Raw genomic sequence first — 24,259 nt, forward strand, 5'->3', positions numbered from 1 at the left:
AGAGTATGAGTTCGGCATTACCAAAGAGTTCGGAGGAGTTCGGCATTACCAAAGAGTTCGGCCTCAGCCTACAGCTCGGTAAAAGCCAACCAATCAAGCTCTGCTCTCAGGTCGGCATCAAGCTCTACTCTCAGATCGGCAACCAAAGCAGTTCGGTCTCAGTATTCGACCGAACAAGGAGTTAGTGGACCCATGCAGGATTTCCACAACTTCCAACACACCCACTACCACGTGGCGTCAACTCAGGCCACGATCTTAGGCCATGACCTACACGACATCCACGACTTAGGGTGGTGATGCAAGCCACGATCTTAGTTCAATATATAAATAGAACTTAGATCTGATAGAGAGGAGTTAGAATCTCTCTAGAGAAATAATCAGATAGCAAGTCTGTGTTGTAAGCTGTAATTCGCAGATCAAGCAATACAAACCTGCCCCCATTTCTCCCCGTGGACGTAGATTTACCTCAGTAAATCGAACCACGTAAAATTCTCTGTGTCGTAATTTATTTTTACGAGCATTCATCATCATCAAAAATTCGCCGATTCATCATTGTGGATGACTCCAAAATTCACATGATAAAGGTTTTTGTGGATGACTCCAAAATTCACATGATAAAGTTCGACAGTCAACACCATAGACCATTCGGATCAATCTACAAATTGTGGAATACACTAAAAAACCCTACATAAAACTCTACAATCTATTATAGATTCAAAGCTCACATGATAAGGTTTTACACCATTCAAATTTTGATTCGGGTTTGTTCCGTATAATTATTGGCAAAATAATTTGTCGCGGTTGGTGGTTAGTATATTGTCAGGTTTTTATGCATGACCACAAAATGTCGGTGTCCTCGCTACTTAGCATTGGCCACGCATCAAATCAAGAAAACCTACGGGGCTAGTGTAGCATAAATAAGTAAGATTGTCATATTTCACGTAGGCAAATTGTGCAAACTCAAGTACCATGAACCGATTTTAACTACTATCTAGACAATCCAAAGAGTTTGATTTGGTTTTCAAAATTATTGGACATACACAAACTAAAAGCAAGCAACAAAAGATAAGTTTCAAATAAGAGAACATGGTAGAGCTGTTGATCCAACTACAACAAACACAATGCAAACAACACAACAACTTTGACTGTATAATCTTAAGATCTAGTGGATACAATTAATTTCTCTTTTTTCCTTAGCCTTTAAATGAAAATAACAATTTTGACCTTTGAATATAACACCTCAACTACGGTTATTCATCTTCATCATATATGGAAATCAATTTCTCTCTCGTAAAATAATTCAATTTTAAATTTCACATATTTTTTAATAAAATTTTGACCTTTGAAGTTAATGATATGACGGTTGCAATAAAATTTTAATATATCAAAGACTGAAAAAATGATAATCCCTCGGTCCACTATTTAAAGAGCCCTTTTGACTCGGTATCGATTTTGAGAAATTATTTGACTTTATGAAGAAAAGTAAACAGAGAGAGTGAGTGGAATGTGAGACCCAATTTTAATGGAATGTGGTATCCGCATACTAAAAATGAAATAAAATAAATGGTTCTTTAAATCGTGGACAACCCAAAATAGTAAAATTGCTCTTTAAATGGTTGGTACAAAGAGTTCTATAAGATAGAAACAATGATATTGTTTTTGTGTGATTGACAATATCATTTGCGATTTAAACAACAATAAAACAACACTGCAACACAATATCATTTTCATTCAAAATATACGAGTTTTAGTGAACACATTCATCAACAAACTTGTTCATGATCTCCATTGGCCTACACATAGCTCGCAAAGGCACCACCTTAGGCATAGTTAGCCCATCCCCTTCCCCCAAATCCACCTCCTCCAAACCCACTCTCTCCCACTCAAAGCATTGCACCATCGCCGCCAACGTCAGCCCCACGAACCGCTGGGCCAGCCCCACCCCGGGGCACGCCCTTCGCCCCGTTCCAAACGGCATCAGATTATGCGCTTCGGCTTCCACCCCTTCGAACCTCTCGGGATTGAAGCTCACGGCGTCCTGCCACAAGGCGGGGTCCCTGTGTATCGCCCAGGCATTGACGAACACGAGAGTGCCACTCAGGATGTCGTATCCCCCGACTTTGCAGTCGGAGGACGACACGTGGGGCACGAGCAGGGGCCCTGCCGGGAAGAGGCGGAAGGTCTCCAAGATAATGTTGTGGAGGTAGGGCAAGTTGGATAGGTCTTCTTCAACTACTAATCGGTTGTGTCCGATTTTGGTTTCAAGTTCTTCTCTGGCCTTTTTAAGGATGTGAGGGTGGTTGAGAAGAAGAGACATTGCCCATTCTATAGTGATAGCGGATGTATCCGTCCCACCAAAAAGTAGGCTCTGTTATAATAAACAAATTAAAATTGCAACATAGAAATAATATGACAACATAGAAATAATATGAGATTCTATGGAACAAATCATAAAGAAAATTTCTATACTATTATTTTGATTTCATATACACCCTTAGAGATGCCCAAGGTTTCGGTTCCGGTGGTTAACCGCGGAACCGTAACCGCCGGTTCCGGTTCCAAACCGGAACCGTGACATTTTTCTTGAACCGAAACCGCCATATTTTGAACAGCAGGCCGGTTCCGGTTCCAAATTTTACGAACCGAAACCGTGCCGGAATCGCCGTTTCTGGACGGTTCCAAACCGGAACCGTGAAAAACCATCGGAAAACAGTGAAATCTAGCCGGAACCGCGAAAAACCGTAAAAAACCGCCGGAAAACCGGCGGTTCGGAACCGGAACCGCCGGTTTTCGAACCAAAACCGGAACCGTGAAATAGCCTCACGGTTCGGTTCCGGATCCACATTTATCGAAACCGAAACCGCCAGTTTACGAACCGTGGGCATGTCTAGACTCCCTTATAGAACTATCAACGATTATATATATATGAACTACATATTTTTTAAAAAAATTTATAAACAATTAGAAACCCTCCAATTATTACTATTTAGAAATTATAAAAAAACATGAGAATTCCAAAAAAATACATGAAAACATAAACTAGAATATTTTTTATATAATCTAACCTAACCCAATCTATTTGTATCTCGGTGCCCCAATCAGTTTTGAGTTAGTATTTCAATTCGAAATAAATATTATAGTTTCCTATTCACCTTTTTATTAATCTATTTGGACTACTACATCGTTTAGATAAAATTGATATTTTAATGTGAATAACTAATGCCAAGGGACAAGTCTTAGATCGAGACGTTTAGTACCATAGACGCAAAATATGTGTAGTCGTACATTATTTTATTGTGATACGAAATTTGATTCTTACAATTTTCGTGTTAATTTTCGTGTTAGATCTTACTATAAATTATTACAAGTCGTACATTAATAGTAGGTCTGAAAAGGATATATTAGTACATCTTTTATTTTATTCCCCTCGTCTCACGATAAAAATCATATTTTGCTATTTCAGTATGTCTCACAATAAAAGTCGTATTTCACTTATCATAAAAGGTAAGGGACGTAATAAAAGTCGTATTTCACTTATCATAAAAAATAAGTTGTACAAAAAATAAGTTGTACAGGTTTCACATTGTACCAACTTATTTCATTCATATTTTATTATAAAATTAATATATATTATATATAAGGGAGACTCAAATTTCACTTATTCAATCCATTTTTCTTTACCTTCCTTAAAAGTCCATGCCTAATTAAATAGGACTCCTATTTTATAGATATTTCATAGGAAAAAATAAAGAAAGAACACAAAGTTGACCAAGAAGTGTTACCATGAGAAGTCCTTTGATAGTGATATCGGAATAAAACTCCGGCTCCGATCGTTGCAGCTCCAACAAATGTCCGATCATACTATTCCTCTTCTCGCGGCGGCGCTCATCCACCAGCTCCTGAAACAACTCATCCATCTCCTCCGCAAGCGCCGCCACTTTCTTGGTGAAACCGCCGTAGTCAATCCACTGCAGAAACGGCAAGAAATCCTGCGGATTCGAAGCCTGCGCCATCTCGAAAACCTTGTTGATTATCCGGCGCAGCCTCCGCCCCTCCTCGCTCTCCTCATCCAGCCTCTTCGCCGCCAGCATTCTCATCATGTTGTTAAACGACAGCTTCAACAGCCTTGGCCTTAGCTCCACCTCCGAAAACCCCTGACTGCAAAAAAAAACTTATCTTTTAAGTACACATAAATTGAGACGCAATTACTTATGTTGGAAAATTTTCAAAAATAATACCATAAAAGAAAGGTTCTTAAATTAAAAATAAATTAAAGAAGTCTCATTTGCGTTCTCTAATTTTTACTTGGGACAGCAACAATAGAAGAAAGCGTTCTTAAATTAAGGATAAATTAAGAAAGTTTTTATTTGCGTTCTCTGATTTTACTTGATACAACAACAATAAAGACGTTTTTTTAAAGCGTTGGTGTTATATTTAGAATTTAAAAAATAAAATTAAGCGTCATTAATTGCATTAAAAATATGTAATTAACGAGTTTTTTTGCGGTAGTGTCTCTTTCTCGACGAGGCTAAGCAGCATCGATTTCACCTCGTCTTGCCGGATCTCGGCAAACGCAGTGAGCCGGGCGCCGGAGAGGACCTCCTGGGCGGCGATGCGGCGGAGGCTGCGCCAGAGCTCGCCGTAGGGGGCGCCGGACATGGTGCTGTGGTTGTAGCCGATGTACTCGTCGATTATGATGTTTGGGCGGTTGGCCAAAACGACGTCGTTTTTGGTGAAGCATTCCTCGACCAGGGGCGGGGAGGAGACGACGACGGCGCGGCGGAGGCCGAGCTTGAGGGAGAAGATGGGGCCGGTGGATTGGGAGAGGCGGTGGAAGGTGCGGTGGAGGGGTTGTTTGAGGAGGTGGAGGTGGCCGATGATGGGCAGAGCCACGGCGGGGCTCGGCGGGAGGCGGCGGCGGTGGCGGCTGCGTTTGGAGATGAGAAAGATTGATAGGAGAATGGTGAGAGTTATGGAGAAGATAAGAGGTAATTCCATTTTTTGATTGGACTGAATTTGGAGTTGCATTGATTCATGTATATATGCAATTGTTTTAACTACTACTCCATAGTTTGATTTTTATTTATTTTTTAATTTCTTGTATGATGTTTTCCCCTTGTTTTATTATTCGTCACATTGAAGGGCAAAACTACGAGGCAAATAAATTCCAAAACTATCCTCGGACTGTTTCTATATTTTTAACATTAAGGACTATATTAGTAATTCTAAGTAATTTAAGATTGATATAGTTTTGTATAAATTATTACTATCACTGAATTTTTCATGATAGTAAAACAGTCATTTACAACCTTAATTCAACGGGTCTTTGCTTATTTTACCGTCGAGACATTTTTTGAGCGCAAAGATTAAAGAATAAATTTATTAATGAGTTAACTAGAGCTAGAACTAAGTAATAAAAGAATAAATTACTCCATTATTAAAATAAAGTAGAAAAGAGTAATATAATTGATTGAATAAACTAAAAGAGATATTAGTATATTTAATTATGTTAAAAAAATGATCCAATTCTAATGGAGTAAAAGAGAAAAAATAGTTTAATTTTAATCATATATTATTCAATATTTTTTTTAGGCTGAGTCAAGCCCATGTGAATTTGTTTTTGCGTATAATTAAAAGCTTTAAACTAATTAGAGTTGGTAGGATACATTTAAAAAAGTTTCAAACTAATTAGAATTGGATAACACATAAGTTTTAACTTTCCTTACGCCAAAAAACTTTCCTCACTCTTATTTGACGTGGAATGAATTTGTAACCAAATATAATTGAGTAATTACTAAGAATTTTGATTCTGTATTCCAAACAAGATAAGGTTGAAAAGCTTCATGGTGGGTTGGTGGTTATAAAATGTAAAGAAAATATGAGCACTTTACAATTAACAAGCTTAGCTTTTCCCCATAATTCACTTACCTTATTAATTAAAACAATAATTTTATGTAATCAATGACAAAACAATACTTTTACGTAAAAAATTGCAAGTGGAGAAATATTTATTTGATTACTAGTTATAATTCAAATGTATGGACAGATGTATAATAATACATGAAAATTTAACACATTTATTACTGTGGAAAAGCGAGTGATAATTTCTTGTATAGTTAATGCAATAAAATAAACAATAAATTTTGTTTACTAAGTTTAAAGATAAGATAATACTCTAGTTAAATGAATTTGGAATAGTTTGATGAATAATAACTGTAAATTTTGAACCAGTATATGTATATAAATAGATAAATAGATTAGGATCGAATACGAATGATGCAAGATTGAATCGAAACAATACACATGCTCTAGTTTTGCTATCAATACCAGTTTTAACGGGCGAAACTTGAATCAATGTAGTGTAGGTCTATCGATCTAGTTAATTTCTTAGTCAGTCATTTAAGTCTCATTTGACTCGGTGTGGGTTTTAAAAAATTGTGCAGGAAAGTGAGTTGAAAATGCTTATAGATTGTGGCGCGTGAAAATAAGAATTATTTACCAAAAATAGAAAAAGTGAAGGTTGACATTATTTTGTAGACGAATCACCGTAGCAAATACGGAAATTATTTAAATTTGTTTTAATATAAATCTAAAAATAGATATATTATTCGTCTGAGCTGACTATTAATGGGGCCAAGATCCCCTGCTGTGCACAGCAGGGGCTGTGCCACACATACACACACATTTATTTGTTTTATAATAAACAAACTTAATATTTTAATATTATAATTTAACAATTAAAAATTCTATGTATGGAACAGCATCCCCTGCTGTGCTAACAGCCACAGCAGGGGATCCAAACCCATATTAATGGTAGAAAAATCGGCGGACAAAATCTTGCGCAGACTTTTCAAGTGGATCCTCAATAGTTCAACATCTTTAGCTTGACCAACAAATCCCCATGTCGATCAAGATTATCATTAAATATTTAAATATAAAGATGAGGCTAATATTAGAGCATCTCCAATAAGGAAAGGTAAATAAAAGAGGTATATTATCTATATATCTTCTCATAAAGTGAAATATACAATTTCAAAAACTAACACACTCCAAAGGAAAAAGACATATAGGAAGGTAAATCATATTTTTAAAAATAAAATAATAGTACAACATGTATTAAAAGACATAAAGTGTAATACCTTTTCAAATACATTTTCCATTGGAAAATGATTTTTAATGAAAAGAAGGCAAATAAGATTTTATCTCTCCAATCATGGAGAGGTAAAGATACTTCTTCAAAATGGAAAAAGATATAATACCTTCACAAATACCTCTCCCCTTGGATAATGATTTTTCATAAATAAAAAGTAAATATGATAGTTATATGACTGTACCTCTCTATTTACCTCTTCCCTTGGAGATGCTCTTAATAATAACTTGCAATTCTCCTATTTTTATAGCTAGACAAGTGTAAACTTGTAATCGTAATTTTATAATTATTTAATATTATGTTTTTAACTAAATTTTCTGATTTATAAATATTACTATTATTAATCAATTTATATTTAAATATTCGTATTTCTTTTAATTGATATTTATTGTTCTATATTTAATATTATGATATTATTAAATCAATTCAAATGTAAATATTATTTCTTTGACGTGATATTTATTATTCTATATGTAGCATTCGTATTTGATTTTATTTTTAGAACGAACACCACCAATCAGGAGTTGAAAGTTGAATCCAACCCAATCGGAAAATACATGGTTGTTAAAAATTTGGTTTACACTTTCAAACACCTTCGCGTCCCATGTCGAAGGAATTATTATTATTATTATTATTATTATTATTATTATTATTATTATTATTATTATTATTATTATTATTATATAAAGACCGACAATATGATTTACGTGCTAGTGGTATATTTCTGAAAGGATATGAGTCATGACTCTCTACTTTTTGTCTTCTCTTTGTTTTTTATATTGGTATATCGCAATTTCAATAATATGTAGGTCATGATCACACGCGTCACAACTTGCACAACAAAAGTCGATTAATTTTTCTAATTTAGAATTTATCACATGCGTCACACGGTGTAGTGGCAATACACATGATCACCGTATCATTTAATGTACATATTTTTGTAACGAATTGAATCGGAGATGTGTTTTATTGAGAACGATGACAAAGTGTATGGAAAAATTCTCGAAGCTTGTATTCAAAACTTGGAAGATTTTACAGATTGAATTTTGGGAAAGAACGCTCAAAACTCAAGTTTCCCTCTCATTCCCTTTTAAACTTGCGCCTAACAACATTTTAACTAACTCAACAAATCCTACGGCTAGGATTAAAAGATCTAAAAGTCGCACATCCGACGGCTCCTGAGACTCCTCAGCGATGGAGCTCGTTTCATGGTTTCAACCTGCATCAGTGATTGCAGCTAAGCAATTACCATCCACAAATCTCCACCTTCATTGCTTAGGTGAATCATCCGACTGTTGCTGCTCACACAAACCCACCAACCTCAAACAAAGTTCAAACTTTTCCTTAGGCAACGGCTTGGTTAACATGTCTGCCGGATTCACTGCTGTATCCACTTTGAACAGCCTTACCTTCCCATTCTCTACTTCCTCTCTTACAAAATGTAGCCGCACATCGATGTGCTTGCTACGTTCATGGAAGACCTGGTGCTTAGCCAGACTTAGTGCACCATTATTATCACATCCTATGGAAACAACCTGTTGCTGCACTCCAAAGTCATTTGCTATTCCTCTTAGCCAAGAGCTCTCTTTAACTGCTGATGTCAATGATATATACTCAGCCTCAGTGGTAGAAAGAGCCACAACGTTTTGCAAACCTGACTTCCAGCTAACCGCCGCCCCATACATAGTGAAGATATATCCAGATTGGGACTTTCTGGTATCTATACTACCAGCAAAGTCACTGTCACAATATCCAATCAGAGCATCCTCCATCCCATAATCAGTGCTATTGAATAAAATTCCCATGTTTCCAGCTCCCCTTAGGTACCTGAGAATCCATTTTAGTGCTTGCCAATGCTCTCTACCATGATTACTCATATATCTGCTGGTACAACTAATTGCTTGTGCCACATCCGGCCTAGTTCCAATCATGGCATACATCACACTCCCAACCACACTTGCATAAGGGATGTCTTGCATCTCAAGCCTTTCTTCATCAGACTTAGGTGATTGCTCAACAGTCAACCTGAAATGTTGTGCTATAGGTGTTGCTGTCACTTTAGAGTTATCCATTCTGAATCTTTTTAATATCCTTGATATATAATCACTTTGATTCAGCCATATTTCCATCCTTCCCCTATTCCTGACAATATTCATGCCCAAGATCCTTCTTGCTCCACCCAAATCCTTCATGTCAAAAGCCAAACTCAGATCATGCTTGACCTTCTCCACCTCAGTTCTTGATGCACCTGCTACAAGCATGTCATCAACGTATAAGAGCAAGTAAGCCACAGCAATTCCACCTTTCTTCTTGATGTAAACACACTCATCATAACTTGATCTTTCAAAACCATTACTTAGCACAAAATCATCAAATTTTCTGTGTCATTGCCTACTGGTCTGTTTAAGGCCATAAAGGCTCTTCTTCAGTAGACACACTTTACTTTCCATCCCATGCTTGACAAAGCCCTCTGGCTGGCACATATAAATCGTCTCCTCCAAATCCCCATGAAGAAATGTTGTTTTTACATCCAATTGCTCCAATTCCCAGTCAAGCTTTGCCACTACAGCAAGTAGGATCCTAATTGAAGTGTGTTTTACCACAGGTGAGAACACCTCATTGTAGTCAATCCCTTGTTCTTGAGTAAAACCTCGAGCCACTAACCTGGCCTTGAATCTGATATTTTCATTGTTTGCAGACTCAATCTTCTTCTTGAACAACCATTTACAAGTGATTAACTTTCTCCCCTCCACCTTGTCCACCAAGACCCAGGTTCCATTCTTCATTAGAGAATCAATCTCATCAATCATTGCTCTTAACCACTGATCTCTATCTTTACAGTTCAGAGAACTCTACCTCTTCAGCCACACATAAGGCAAAGTATAGCATATCAAAATCAGCATATCTGGGTGGAGGCCTCACATTCCTTCTTCTAGCTCTGTCTCTAGCTAGCTGATATCCATCCAACTCTGGCTGAATTTCACCTCCCTCAGATTCTTCAACATCTTCTTGCTGATCCGTGCTTTTATCATTAGTATCCACATCTTCCTCCACCTCAATCTGGATATCAGGTTGAGGCTTCTGCACAATCTCTTCCTTGTGCTTGAATGGCATTTCAGCTTCTACAAAAGTCACATCTCTGCTTATCAAAACCTTGTGATTACCCGGCTCTATACACCAGAGCCTATAACCTTTTACCCCAGCCTCATATCCCAGCATGATGCACCTTAAAGCCCTTGCATCCAGCTTTGATTGCTTCAAGTATGCAAATGCCTTGCAACCGAATGTCTTGAGGTGAGAGTAATCTCCATAGCTTCCATATCATCTCAGATCTGGTGTATCTCCATTAATGGCTGAAGAGGGGCACTTATTGATTAATTTCACTGCAGTGGCCACAGCCTCTGCCCAAAACTTCTTCTCCAATCCAGAAGACAGCAACATGCATCTAACTCTCTCCATAATCGTTCTATTTGCCCTCTCTGCCACACCATTCTGTTGAGGATTCAATGGAACAGTACGATGCCTCCTTATACCTTTAGATTTACAGAACTCCCCAAACTCCCTCGACACAAATTCTAAACCAGTGTCAGTACTAAGGCATTTCACCACACACCCCTTTTCTTTTTCAACAGCAACACACCACTCTTTGAATTTTGAAAGAGCCTCAGATTTTTCTTTAAGAATATACACCCAAAATTTCCTAGAATAGTCATCAATTACTGTCATATAATACTTCCCTCCACCTATAGACAACACTGGGGAAGGCCCCCACAGATCACTATGAACATAATCTAGTGGAAGCATGGATGTGTGTTTACCTTTCTGATATGGTAATTTCTTGGATTTTCCCATAAAGCATTCCTCACAATGCCCATCAGGCTTTTCATCAATACTTGATATCACTTCCCTCTGTATCAGTTCCTTGATGCTGCCCATGGCTGGGTGCCCTAATCTTTTATGCCAAGCATCATAAGTTTCTGTTCTGACAGCATTAACTTGATCGCTCACAACAATTGCTGATCCACAAAGATAATAGAGGTTGCCGTTCCTTCTTCCCTTCATCACTACAATCCCTTTTCTTCTCACCTCCATAACTCCATCTGATGAATGAAATGAGCACCCTTTTCTCTCCAACATTCCCAGAGAGATCAGGTTTCTTTTCACCTCTGGTATGTATCTTACCTCACTTAAAATGGCAGATGAATTATCATCAAGTCTAAAACGAATCTTACCAATCCCTTCAATAGTGCAGACTTGATTATTCCCCAGGACTACAGAACCATGCGCCTATGAAATCTCCTCAAATAATTCAAGAGTTGGACACATGTGCAGGCTACATCCCGAGTCTAGAATCCATGGCTCTCCACATCCTTTTTCCATAAAATTCAAGGCATGTGGAACCTCCATCTCCTGCACACAATCAGAGCTCGATTTGGAGGGGCCAATTTCTTGCGCTTGCTTCCTCTTCCATGCGAAGCAATCTTTCTTTAGATGGCCCGGCTTCTTGCACCAGTGGCAAGAACGCGTTTCCCTTTCCCTCTGATCAACGACATTGGTTCTGGAGCCATCCCTCTCCTTCTTGAATGGCTTCTTGCCCTTGAATTTCTTTACATAAAGACTCTCTGGGGCCGGCTCACTTCCCTTCTCTCCATATCGCTTGATTTCTTTAGATCTGATCGCCGATTGAACCTGCACCAAAGACACAGTCCCATCTCTTCCAAACAATATGGCATCTCTCATCTGGTTATAGGACTTAGGCAAAGCATTCAACAGGAGTATAGCTTTATCTTCTTCTCCGAGCTTCACATCGATATTTTCAAGATCGTCAATGGCTTTGTTGAAGTCCTCCAACTGCTCCAAGATGTCTCTCTCTTCTGTGAATCGATACGAGTAGAGTCTTTGTTTCATGAAAAGCCGATTCGCCAACGATTTCGTCATGTACAGCTCTTCACACTTCGCGAGAATTCCGATTGCCGTGGTTTCTTTAGCCACCTCACGCAACACCTTGTCGCCCAAGCTCAAGACCACCACCTATGCGCTTTTGCGAGTACTTCTGCCCGCTTAATCATGGCCTTTCCATCGAGCACCGCATCTGGATCATCTTTGTTCAGCGCGTCCGCCAAACCCTGCTGTATCAGCAACGCTCGGATCTTCATTTTCCAAAGACCGAAATCGTTCTTCCCCGTGAACTTCTCCGCTTCAAACCTTGAAGCCATTGAAATCGATCCAGAGCTTTAAAACAGATATCAAGCAACAACAGCACCTCCGCCGCTCCCACAGACGGCGCCACTTGTAACGAATTGAATCGGAGATGTGTTTGATTGAGAACGATGACAAAGTGTATGGAAAAATTCTCGAAGCTTGTATTCAAAACTTGGAAGATTTTACAGATTGAATTTTGGGAAAGAACGCTCAAAACTCAAGTTTCCCTCTCATTCCCTTTTAAACTTGCGCCTAACAACATTTTAACTAACTCAACAAATCCTACGGCTAGGATTAAAAGATCTAAAAGTTGCACATCCGACGGCTCCTGAGACTCCTCAGCGATGGAGCTCGTTTCATGGTTTCAACCTGCATCAGTGATTGCAGCTAAGCAATTACCATCCACAATTTTTTAAGTGAGAACTCTCAAACGGCGAAGTCGTACTTGTAGACTAAAATTGAAACTTTATATGCATGTTACACATTTTATAGAATCTACGAGAATATGGTCTTTTTAAATATAGCTCTAAATTCAAACCATAAACTGTATTTTATTCCTTATTTGATAAGGATAGTAGTTTAATGGATTTATTAGATTTAGTTGTAGTGAAAGTAGCTTTTGGATTCTCTATCTTATTTCATTAATTTAAATAATAATATTGAAATCTTCTTCTTCTTTATCATCAGTTTTGTTATTCTATAATTTCTTGTTAAACTATTGTTAGGTTAGTTGAAATATTTGCAAAAACAAGTCTTGGCCAACGTATGTTTTTTTAATCAACAACATACATAAGACATATTACATCCAGAAGAAGGCTCTCGGACTATTTATAAAATTATCAAAAAAAGTTATATACCTTAAAATTTATCCATAGGCTTTAACTATAAACTTGCATAGATGTTCTTAGCTATGTTAATTTAATTGAACCAAAGTTCTAGGCAAAAATACTATCAATTGTTTTGTTTGTTATTGTTGAAAGAGCTAGTGAACGGTCACGACTGCGACTAGGGAAGATTAAAGAAGCAGAAAAGAAAGGGCAAAATGAAGAAATAATATACTCAAACAATTATCGAAATAAGAAACGATATGTTATAATCAGAGTATTAATCAAAAAGTACGAATACTTGAGTAATCTATGTCTATGAAAGATAAGATTAAATGGAAATATCGTCTTAACCGAAAGCAAGTTAAAGGGAAATAATGGCGACATATATGAAGACTCAATGCATCCATCACAATAATAATGAGTAGACTTTAGAGGCTCTCTACTCAACATCCATTACGTTCATCGCTGTTCCACCTGCACATTTTTAAAACATATATAAGGTTGAATACTTGATATACTCGGTGGACACATACCGAAATAATATTTCATAAACACAACCTGCTACCCTCAAACCCGAACACGGCACGAACCCGACACGAACCCATTAACGACACGAACCACTTTGGATCAACACGACACGAGAACAACACGTACATAACACGGCACTATAAAAACATGACCTGATAACACAGTTAGAACCCGATAACACGGTACGAACCCGATAACAATTGCTCTTGATCAACAAAAGTTACAAAACCTTGAATTTGATCATTAAGAGTTTAATTATTAACCTAAAATCTGATTATACAATGTGATCTGAATAACAACAACATCAATGGATTCATAGCAACGAAATACAACAAAAAAATATTATTTTTAAAATACTAAAAATTAATAATATTAGAATATTATTTTTTAACGAGTAACTTGAACCCAACATGAACACGACATGAATTTTTTTGTCCTTAACGGGTCGACCCAATAAGGACACGAACCCAATAAGCTTTGACCCAAACCCATTAATTTCGTGCGGATTTGTGTCGGGTTATCGTATCGTGCCAAAAATTGCCAGCCCTACGAGCCAACATTGTCAAGCCAAAACAAGTAAAGACAATGAGATTCAACAACCCTCTGTCTATATGAGCTCAAATGAGTAGTTGGGACATAGCCCCAATAAACTGTAGCGAAACTGATCCTTAAGATCTGGGCCCCGCATTCATATCAAAGGATGAAGATCCAAATCCAATGCCAGGCCCCAGAAGCAGCACACAGCCTTGGTGAGGCGGGCTTGTGGCTTTATAGCCCATATCATGACGAAGCCGCTTATAAACTTCATTAATGAATGTTCATTAATCAATCTATCATAAGAGCTAATTAATCTATTTTTACTAGGACTGTCAAATCATGCGGGTTGGGTCGTTATTATGTCAACTCTATATCGACCCAACCCAATAAGGTCAAACCCAACCCAACCCAACCCAACCCGAAATTATCGGGTTCTCATCGGGTCCTAACTCAACTGGTTCTTGTCGAATTTGTGCGTGTTATCTTGTACCCAAAAAAAGTCCATCCTTAGTTAATGATAATAAGTTAGCTTGACACGACACAATAACGACTAAAACATAATGCTATTATACGATTTAAATAAGATATTACATGATAAAATAAAAACTTATCAAATTAAAATAATTACTTACTTAACCAAAATAATAAAATTAAAATATACTAATATTAAATCTAAATAATAAAATTAAATAATTAAAAAAATTATCTTTTAAATAAATTCTAAGTATAATATTTTTTAAAAAATTCATAAAAAATTAATTAATTTTTTTATTTAATTAAAATTAAAGTATAATATTTTATAATAAAAAAATAACTAAAATTAAAGTTTAATAATTTTTTAATTAATAACAAACTTTTATTTATTTTTCTTAATTGTACAACCCAAATCCGACCCGACCCATTATTTTCATGTTCTTATTGGTCGACCCTATAAAGACTCAAATCCTGAACGTGCGTGTTTGTATCGTGTTAACCTCGTGCGGGTTGGTGTCGTATGATCATGCCGTATCAAAAATTGTCAGCCCTAATTTTTATCACACAACTTTATATTCACTTAATGGAAATCGGTTTAAAGAAAGTTCATATACTATAATCATCTACTCAGAATATATCAGAATATGGATCAATCGTATACGGATTAATTTCACTCGTACAACCTAGTCAAATTGTCTTTTTAAAGATAATTCACACAAAACATTTGTTAAAATTTTAAATTTTTTATAATGACAAGTAAATATGTGACACAAAATATGATAATATGTTAAAAACAAGATCTATGAAACTAAACTACAAATCTATGAAATTTTAAATATGATACTCCTTCCGTCCCATAATAGTTGTCACACTTGGAGATTGACACAAGATTTTAGGAGGTGTTGTTTTATGTGTTAAGTGGAAAGATAAAATAATATTTTTATATTAGTGTGAGAGGTAATTTTTTCCATAAAAGGAAATGTGACATCTTTTATGGGACAAACTAAAAAGGAAAGTGTGACTTCTATTATGGGAGGGAGGAAATATATGATATGTGTCATCATATGTATCCATGGTTATCATGATTTGATGTGTGGGCCAGTGTGGCCAATGTTAATTAAACTACATATCACCTAATAATCCGATAAGATGAATCATAAGGTTTTTGTCGGAATTATGTAAAGCAAGCCTTAATTTAAGAACAATGTCAACATAGATCTATAGGAATGTGATCAAATGCAAACTCTAAATATTTTATAAACTCTAAACTATGATCTGGACTGTTAAAAAATGTCAATAGATGACAAAATAGTAGCAACAAAAATGTCAACATACAGTCAACCGTTGATGCTGTGTTGATATTGTGTTGACATGTGTTGTTGCTACTATTTTGTCATCTGTTGATATTTTTTAATGGTCTAGATCATAGTTTGGAGTTTGTACAATGCATGAGTTTGCATTTTATCACTACTCTATATGTATATGTATAAAACTTTTTGGATAGTTAAAAGTTCTGAGAAGAACATATTACATGATTTGCGATTCTAAATATTTCAATCAAAAAATGAATGAAAAACAATCCCCCATTCCAAATCCAATCTATAAAAACCAACTCACTCAAACACTAATAACTCTTCGGCCCACATCACTAACTCTACATTTTGCCTCCAAAGGCACATTCTTAGGCATACTTGCTCCTTTCCCTTCACTCAAATTTACCAACCTTTCATCAACCCTCTCCCATTCAAAGCATTGTATCAAACTCCCCAACGCCAAGCCCACAACCCGGTGAGCCAGCCCGCTACCCGGGCACGCCCTCCGGCCCATCCCAAATGCCAGCAAGTTCGGAGCCCCAATTCCCCTGCCTTCGAACCGCTCTGGCTTAAATGTCTCCGGGTCATCCCAAACGGACGGGTCCCGCTGGATGGCCCATGCGTTGACCATCACGATAGTGTCACGTGGCACGTCGTACCCCGCGATCTTGCAGTCTGACGATGCCTCGTGGGGTACAAGCAATGGTGCCGCGGGGAACAACCGCAGCGTTTCGGATATTATGTTTTGGAGATAAGGGAGGTTATGTAAATCCGACTCTTGGAGGAGACGGTCATTTCCGATTACTCTATCGATCTCTTCTCTTGCCTTCTTCATCTTGTCCGGGTGATTTAGTAGCGCAGACATTGCCCACTCTACCGTTACTGATGACGTGTCTGTCCCCACAAGCAGCATCATCTGTCATTTCCACATTAAGAGTTAATTGTCTAAAAATAAGAAATATTACAAAGTCATGATTTTTAATCCAATCTATGTTTTTGGTAACAAAAAATGACGGTGATCTTTGAACTTTTTAATTGGGACGAAATAGTAATTTGCACAAATCCAAAAGGTTGAAAGAGTGTTCATATCATGACCAAAAGATGGATTAAATAACAAAAAAATATTAACCCAAAAAACTATTAGCCGATTTAGAAATTGAATATCGTTGGGTCAAACTAAAGGAAAAATATTATTCCTTATACTAGGATCCTAGGTTGCTAACTATTTTAAATTGTTAACTATCTTCACAACTTATGTTATACTCCCTCCGTTTTTTGTTAATTGAGTTCAGACATCTTTTCAGCACAGTATTTTAAAATAGTGTGTTAAATAGATAGTAAATAAATTTATGAGGTGGAGTAATGAAGTAAGAGATGTGAAAAGAGAATAAAGGAAAAGAGAGAGTTATTTTTTGTCAAAAATAAAAATGTTTAAATTATCTTAGAACTTCCCAAAATAGAAAAATTACTCAATTACTATGGAGAATGGAGAGTAGATGCTTACAGGAAAGTATCTGTATGTCAAAAATATTTAGTTAACATGTACTCTCTCCGTCCGCCATTAGGAGTCCCATTTATGGGCGGCACGGGTTTTAAGAAATGTTAAGAAATGTGGGTGAAAAAAATTAGTGGAATAGGGGTCACACTTGTATATATTAGTTTTAAATGAAATGTGAGTGAAATGAGTTAGTGGAAGGTGAGACCCTATTACCATTTATGGTAAAAGTGAACCGGGACTCCTATTCGCGGACAGACTAAAATGGAAAATGGGACTCCTATTCGCGGATAGAGGGAGTATATGCTTTCATATTGACATCTATAAAATAGACAGTTGGCATAGTAATCAGTTAGCAATTAGCAAATAGTTAGCCACTTAGTCACATACTTATTATACTAACTACTAGTAGTATTTTTTATAAAAATACATTATAATTTAAATAGTTTTAACGAGTCTTTATATTTTGAAAATGACATAGTAATTTTTCCTGTACCACCCGAAATTTAGAAAATTTGATAATACCTGTAATTTAATTATGAAAAACAGAGTTTTGTTATTTTGTACACTTACCACTATAATACATTTGATGATTTCTTCTGTATAATATTCTGGATCCGAATCCTGCAAAGCCAAGAGGTGATTAATCATAGTGTTCCCATCACTATGCTGTCTCTGTTCATCAATCAAGGCTTGAAGAGAAACATCCATTGTAGCAGCAATCCTAGCCAGATCCTTCTCCACCCCTTTATAATCAAACCATCTCAAAACCGGAAAGAAATCCGCCAAATTAGACACTCCGCCGTAGGAGAAAACCTCCTTAATAAGCCCCCTGAACTCCTCCGCCTCCTTGTCGTCCTCGCCCACCCCGAAATACCGCTTCCCCGCCACCATCCTCATGATGTTGTTGAACGTCAGCACCGACAGCAGCGGTCTACACGACAAAAATTTCAAATTACATAAAAGACGCCAGCATTTTAAATATTCATGAGTTTTGAGTTAAATTTTTAATATTTAAGAGTTTTGGGTGATGATTATAAAAGTTTTAAGGATGTTTTTTTATTCAATTATAGACCTTTTTTTTCTAAATATATCACACAAAATTTGAAATAAAAAGATTGAAAAATACTCCCTCTGTTCGTGATAAAATGTCCCATATTCGACAGCCACCAATTTTAAGAAATTTGACTTTGTGTAGAAAAAGTGGGTAGAAAAGTTAGTGAAATGTGAGACCTAGTTTTATATAATGATTTTATGATAAAATGTAAGTGAAATGAGTTAGTGTAATATCCTCTTACCAAATATAGTAAAGTGAAATGAGACATTTATTGGCGGACGGACGAAAAAAAATGGGACATTTAATGGCGGACGGATCGAGGGAGTAATGGTTAAGGACGCTTTTCTTTATTCAATTATGGACCTATTTTTTGTTTTTAAATATCTCATCGACGCTTCAAAAAACTGGGCGCCACATAAAAATACTTGTTCCACGTTACCTGATCTCGACGATGGAGAAGCCTCGGTGCGCGAGGCTCTGGAGCATGATGCGGACCTCATCGGCTCGGATGGACTGGAACGCGTTGAGGCGGGCGGTGGAGAAGATCTCGACCGTGGTGAGGCGGCGGAGGTTGCGCCAGTAGTCGCCGTAGGGGGCGCCGACGAGGGAGGTGTAGTTGTAGCCGATGTATTTGCCGATGATGAAGCGGGGCCGGTTGGCGAGGGTGATGTCGTTTGTTGTGAAGCACTCCTCGGCCGCGGCCGGGGAGGAGACGACCACCATGACACGGGTCCCGAGGCGGAGGGAGAAGACGGGGCCGAGTTTTCGGGATAGGCTTAGGAAGGTGCGGTGGAGGGGGAATTTGAGGAGGTGGAGATGGCCTAGTAGGGGAAGTGTGGGGAATGGAGTTGGTGGTAATTTTTTTCTTGAATTGTAGAGTTTTAGAAAAATGAGGAGAATTGGGAGAGAAATGAGAATGTAGAGCAAGGTTGGTTCCATGATTGATATGTGGCTTGATTGTGTGAAACTTTTCTTGTGTGATTTCAAATGTTGTGTATTTATACAACATGAATGATGTGGAGTTTGTGTAATGTTTGGTCACGCAATTGCGCCGCCAAGGGATGGAAACATCCTATCCATATATATTTTCAACGTTTTGAATTTTCAACGTTTTGAATTTTCGTGATGAGATCGTTAGCGTTGAATCGTGAATAGCATGCGATATTGGAAATTTGGTGTGACCAAGGAACCTCTCTTCTCAACATGATTCAAATTAGAACTATGATAGTACTATCAATTAAGGATATAGTAATAATTATGTAATCGAATTATCAAATTTCTAGAGTATTTTCAACTATGTATATACTGAGTTTATATTCATTTTAATGTAAAATATAACATAAAATATTAATTTTACCCCAACTATTTATACACTTTATAAATTATCGAGTAAAGGTCATTTGTGGTCCTAAATATTATACTCCTATGATTTTACGATTTTGGTCCAAAATATTAACTTTTGAATTGTTGAATCCCGAACAAATGAAAATGGTCTGGATTTGGTCAGTTTTTATATAGCCGTCTATTTTTTAAGGCCAAAGCCAATTAAATGGCATTTGAGTAGATTAGTATTTTTTAATTAATTAATTTATTAATATTTTATATGTGACAATTCCAACTTTTTTAAAGTGAAAACAACAGCGGCAGAGCAAAGGAGGGGAGGAAGAAGACGGTGGCCACTAAGCAACATCGAATTCGCAATTGGTGTTGAAAAATACTCCTTCCGTCCCTTATTAATTGTCCACTTTTGCCATTTTCGTTCGCCCCCCCATTATTTGTCCATTTTCATTATTTATCATAAATGGAATGGTAAGTAGGCTTCGTATTCCACTAACTCATTTAACTCACATTTTACTACAAAACTAATATATAAAACTGGAACTCATATTCCACCTACTTTTACTTTTATTTACTAATCTGACCATTATAATAGGTCACCCAGCATCCAAAGCATAGTACATTCATTTTATTTATGAACCACCAAAAAGCACATGGCCAAATGGATAATAAGATAAGATCCCCCAATCCTATAGCGCAAGAATACGTTCAAGCAATGGGCGCGCTCTAAACTTCGCTTCCAAGGGCACTTGTTTGGGTATCGATACCCCTACTTTCCCTTCAATCATATCAACCAATCCCTCCCCGACTCTCTCCCAGTAAAAGCACTGCACAAGGCACCCCAGCGTCAGCCCCACGATCCGCTGGGCCAGCACATTCCCGGGGCACGACCGACGCCCCATCCCGAACGGGAGCAGCTGCGGGGCCCTCGGCTCCGCAGCCTCAAACCGCTCGGGTTTGAAGCTCTCGGGGTCGTCCCAGACGTGCGGGTCCCTGTGAATGGCCCACGCGTTCACCTGCACGATCGTGCCACGCGGGATGTCGTAGCCCGCGATCTTGCAGTCGGCCGCGGCCTCGTGTGGCACTAGCATCGGCGTGGCTGGGAACAGACGGAACGTCTCGTTGATGATGTTTTGGAGGTACGGGAGCTTCGGCAGGTCTGACTCGTTGAGGATGCGATCGGTTCCGATCACTCTGTCGATCTCTTTTCTCGCCTTCTCCATCTTGTCGGGGTGGTTTAGGAGAGCAGACATCGCCCACTCTATCGTTGTTGCTGATGTGTCCGTCCCAGCAAGCATCATCACCTGGAAGGGAAATTAGTCAGAAAGTATGCAGGAAAAAAGGGAAATTGGTCAAAAAAACCCATGAATTATGCGGATTTTCCGCCGTAAAGTTTATGTCATAAATTTTGCTGGCGTGACACTAATTCTATAGCATCCATATCATCATTTGTCTCATCTTCCTCACTATTACATACTATTACATGTAAGTTTTTTGGCATTCCACCTAAGCACAATTTCACTACAACAAAAAGAACGGCTAAAGACATTTTTTATTGCTATTAAGGACACAAATTAGGGGACACAAATAAAAGAGTCCTAAAAAAGCAAAAGATTAAGATAATTTATCCTCAATGGACGCTTTATTTTGTGTCCTAAATTATAATTATTTCTAAAAAAATTCAAACGCTAGTAACTGCGTCTTAGTTTTTGTGTCCTTAAACGATATATTTTTTGTAGAGTTTATGCCGGAAACTTTATTGTGGAAAATCCGCATAATTCAAAAAATTTGTAAGTTTTAAGATCACTTTCAAAATTTATGGGAAATACAAGTTTTTTATGAAAATTTCATGATCTTTCTGACCAGGTTGATTTGAAGTAACGAGGTTACCAATATGGTTGACTTGATGACTGAATGAGTATAGTTTTGAGGCTCCGACTCCTGCAAAGAAAGCATGTGGTCAATCATGGTGTCTCCGCCATTGTTGCTTCTATGCTCCTCAATCAATCTCTGCAGAAACGCATCAAGCTTTGTCATAATCCTACTCAAATTCTTCTCAAAATCCATGTAACCAATCCATCTCAGCAGCGGGAAGAAATCACCAGGGTTCGCAACCCCTCCGTGCTTGAAAACCTCCATCAGAACCTCTGGGAACTCCCTCGCCTCCTCGTCGTCCTCCGCCCCCTCCACCCCGAAATACCGCTTCCCCGCGACCATCCTCATGATGTTGTTGAGCATCAGCGCCGACAGCAGCGGTCTGACAATAAATATACGGCACACAAAATCTATAACTATATAAAAGGCGAGTTTTGACTAGCATTTTAAATATTCATGAGTTTTTGGTTAAATTTTTATATTTACTAGTTGTGGGTGATGGTTAAAAAACGTTAAGGACGCTTTTTTATTCAATTATGGGTCTATTTTTTTGGTTCTGAATGATACTCCATGTGTCCCATAATTTTTGTCAAACTTTGATCGTGCATGTGTTTAAGAAACGTAATGAAATGTGAGTTAAAAAAATTAGGGAAATGTGGGTCCTACTTTTATATATTAGTTTTATAATAAAATATGAGTGACAATGAGTTAGTAGAATATGAGATTCACTACCAAAACTGGTAAAAAAGTGAAACATGACAAATTTTGTGTGACATGCGGAAATGAAAAAATGTGACATACTTTCTAGGATGGAAGAAGTATCACACAAAATTTGAAATAAAAAAGACTGAAAACCTCTATATCCCAACCATCTCCATGGTGCCTTACGGTTAAGGACGCCTTCTTATTCAATTATGGACCAATTTTTTGTTTTTAAATATATCATCGACGCTTAAAAAAGTTGCGTGCCACATAAAAGTACTTGTTCCACGTCACCTGATCTCGACGATGGAGGAGCCTTGGCACGCGAGGCTTTTGAGCATGTGCCCGACCTCATCGGCTCGGATGGACTGGAACGCATTGAGGCGGACGGTGGAGAAGATCTCGGCCGTGGTGAGGCGGCGGAGGTTGCGCCAGTGGTCGCCGTAGGGGGCAACGGTGACGGAGGTGAAGTTGTAGCCAATGTACTTGCCCGAGACGAACCGTGGCCGGTTGGCGAGAACAATGTCGTTTTTCGTGAAGCACTCCTCGACGGTGGCTGGGGAGGAGACCACCACCATGAGCCGGTTGCCGAAGCGGAGGGAGAAGATGGGGCCGAGCTTTAGAGAGAGGTTGTGATAGGTGCGGTGGAGAGGGAATTTGAGGAGGTGGAGGTGCCCTACAAGAGGGAGTGTGAGGATAGGGCTAGGTGGGAGTTTTCTTTTTTGCTTGGTTAAATATTTGAGTGCAATGATAAAAAGTAAGAGGATGTATATCCAGCTTTTTTCCATGCTTGATATCATAGTGTAAATGTGAATTAAGATATTATATCATGTATGTGTGTGTGACACCCTATTTATACATAAATTCAAGTGGCTGTAATGCATCAATTGATGAATTTTATCTTTAATCGTGGTGTCATGTCATTTCTTTGAAACATTTGGATTTATACGGTAGCAAAAGCTGGATTGAATCAGTACTTTCCCAATCTCATTAAAAATTAAACATAGTACATTTTTTTAAGGATTGCCCCATTTATAATAAAACAGTTTTAAAATGAAAATACTGACATATTTATATTTTTTTCTCTTTTTATTTTATTCTCCCTCCGTTAACTAACAAACAATATTATGTAAAATTCTATGCGAAAAGCAAACGTTTTATATTTAATGGTACGTACGAGGGAGTATGTCAGTAATCTACTTACTCCCTCCGTCCCACAGAAATAGGCCCTTTAGAGTTGGCAAGGATTTTAATGTGTAATTAGTAAAGTAAGAGAGAATGAGAAAAAGTAGTTGAAATTGTGGAGTAAATGATGAGACCATATACGATAGAGTAAAAGATAAGAAGAAAAAATATTACCATAAATGAATATAAACTATTTCTATTGGACGGACGAAAAATAAATTATGGTCTATTTCTATGGAAATGAGGATGTATCTATCTTGGACGAAATGTGATGATGTAAGCAATGACCTTTGCAATTGGATATAATTTGAGTTTGAGTATTAATTCTATATCATCCCGTCTTTCCTCTTTGGGATAAACACGATAGTTCAACAACAAGCGACTGGGTATTGGCCATTGCATGTCAGCCCAAGTTTTTTCATCCATAAATATATTCATATTTCCTTTTTCTTTCTCTTACATAATATATGGAGTGACTAGTTTTACTTTTTACAAAATCTCTTACATAATTGATTTTTACTTTTTACAAATTCTCTTACATAATTTCTGGAGTAATTAGTTACTCCCTCCGTTTTA

The 24,259-nt window shown here is 37.5% G+C and overlaps 3 protein-coding genes across 3 annotated transcripts; all 3 read right to left on the reverse strand.

Moving 5' to 3' along the window:
* Positions 1-1,709: 1,709 nt before the first annotated feature.
* On the reverse strand, positions 1,710-5,019 carry LOC121806499 (cytochrome P450 81Q32-like). The gene is made up of 3 exons (XM_042206554.1): positions 4,493-5,019; positions 3,783-4,158; positions 1,710-2,368 (listed from the first exon to the last, which is right to left on the reverse strand). Exons 1-3 carry the CDS (start codon positions 4,996-4,998, stop codon positions 1,748-1,750), a joined length of 1,503 nt encoding a protein of 500 aa, XP_042062488.1. The 5' UTR covers positions 4,999-5,019; the 3' UTR covers positions 1,710-1,747.
* An 11,180-nt stretch (positions 5,020-16,199) lies between these two features.
* Positions 16,200-19,539, reverse strand: LOC121806249 (cytochrome P450 81Q32-like). Its single transcript, XM_042206229.1, has 3 exons — positions 19,023-19,539; positions 18,100-18,460; positions 16,200-16,947 (listed from the first exon to the last, which is right to left on the reverse strand). Exons 1-3 carry the CDS (start codon positions 19,520-19,522, stop codon positions 16,336-16,338), a joined length of 1,473 nt encoding a protein of 490 aa, XP_042062163.1. The 5' UTR covers positions 19,523-19,539; the 3' UTR covers positions 16,200-16,335.
* Positions 19,540-20,468: 929 nt separating this feature from the next.
* On the reverse strand, positions 20,469-23,304 carry LOC121806247 (cytochrome P450 81Q32-like). Its single transcript, XM_042206228.1, has 3 exons — positions 22,793-23,304; positions 21,812-22,178; positions 20,469-21,225 (listed from the first exon to the last, which is right to left on the reverse strand). Exons 1-3 carry the CDS (start codon positions 23,296-23,298, stop codon positions 20,611-20,613), a joined length of 1,488 nt encoding a protein of 495 aa, XP_042062162.1. The 5' UTR covers positions 23,299-23,304; the 3' UTR covers positions 20,469-20,610.
* Positions 23,305-24,259: the final 955 nt, after the last annotated feature.

Source organism: Salvia splendens, chromosome 6 (genome assembly GCF_004379255.2).
Source record: "Salvia splendens isolate huo1 chromosome 6, SspV2, whole genome shotgun sequence".
Taxonomy (NCBI): domain Eukaryota; kingdom Viridiplantae; phylum Streptophyta; class Magnoliopsida; order Lamiales; family Lamiaceae; genus Salvia; species Salvia splendens.

What these genes read in the sequence shown, in the direction of transcription:
- LOC121806499 (XM_042206554.1), bottom strand. Translation starts at nt 4,998, where the DNA reads ATGGAATTACCTCTTATCTTCTCCATAACTCTCACCATTCTCCTATCA. An exon ending in ACACTACCGCAAAAAAACTC is followed by an intron (nt 4,159 to 4,492) that starts GTTAATTACATA and finishes TTTTTTTTGCAG; the next exon opens with TCAGGGGTTTTCGGAGGTGG. An exon ending in CTATCAAAGGACTTCTCATG is followed by an intron (nt 2,369 to 3,782) that starts GTAACACTTCTT and finishes TTATTATAACAG; the next exon opens with AGCCTACTTTTTGGTGGGAC.
- LOC121806249 (XM_042206229.1), bottom strand. Translation starts at nt 19,522, where the DNA reads ATGGAACCAACCTTGCTCTACATTCTCATTTCTCTCCCAATTCTCCTC. An exon ending in TTCTCCATCGTCGAGATCAG is followed by an intron (nt 18,461 to 19,022) that starts GTAACGTGGAAC and finishes TTTGTCGTGTAG; the next exon opens with ACCGCTGCTGTCGGTGCTGA. An exon ending in TCATCAAATGTATTATAGTG is followed by an intron (nt 16,948 to 18,099) that starts GTAAGTGTACAA and finishes TGGAAATGACAG; the next exon opens with ATGATGCTGCTTGTGGGGAC.
- LOC121806247 (XM_042206228.1), bottom strand. Translation starts at nt 23,298, where the DNA reads ATGATATCAAGCATGGAAAAAAGCTGGATATACATCCTCTTACTTTTT. An exon ending in TCCTCCATCGTCGAGATCAG is followed by an intron (nt 22,179 to 22,792) that starts GTGACGTGGAAC and finishes ATTTATTGTCAG; the next exon opens with ACCGCTGCTGTCGGCGCTGA. An exon ending in TCATCAAGTCAACCATATTG is followed by an intron (nt 21,226 to 21,811) that starts GTAACCTCGTTA and finishes TTTCCCTTCCAG; the next exon opens with GTGATGATGCTTGCTGGGAC.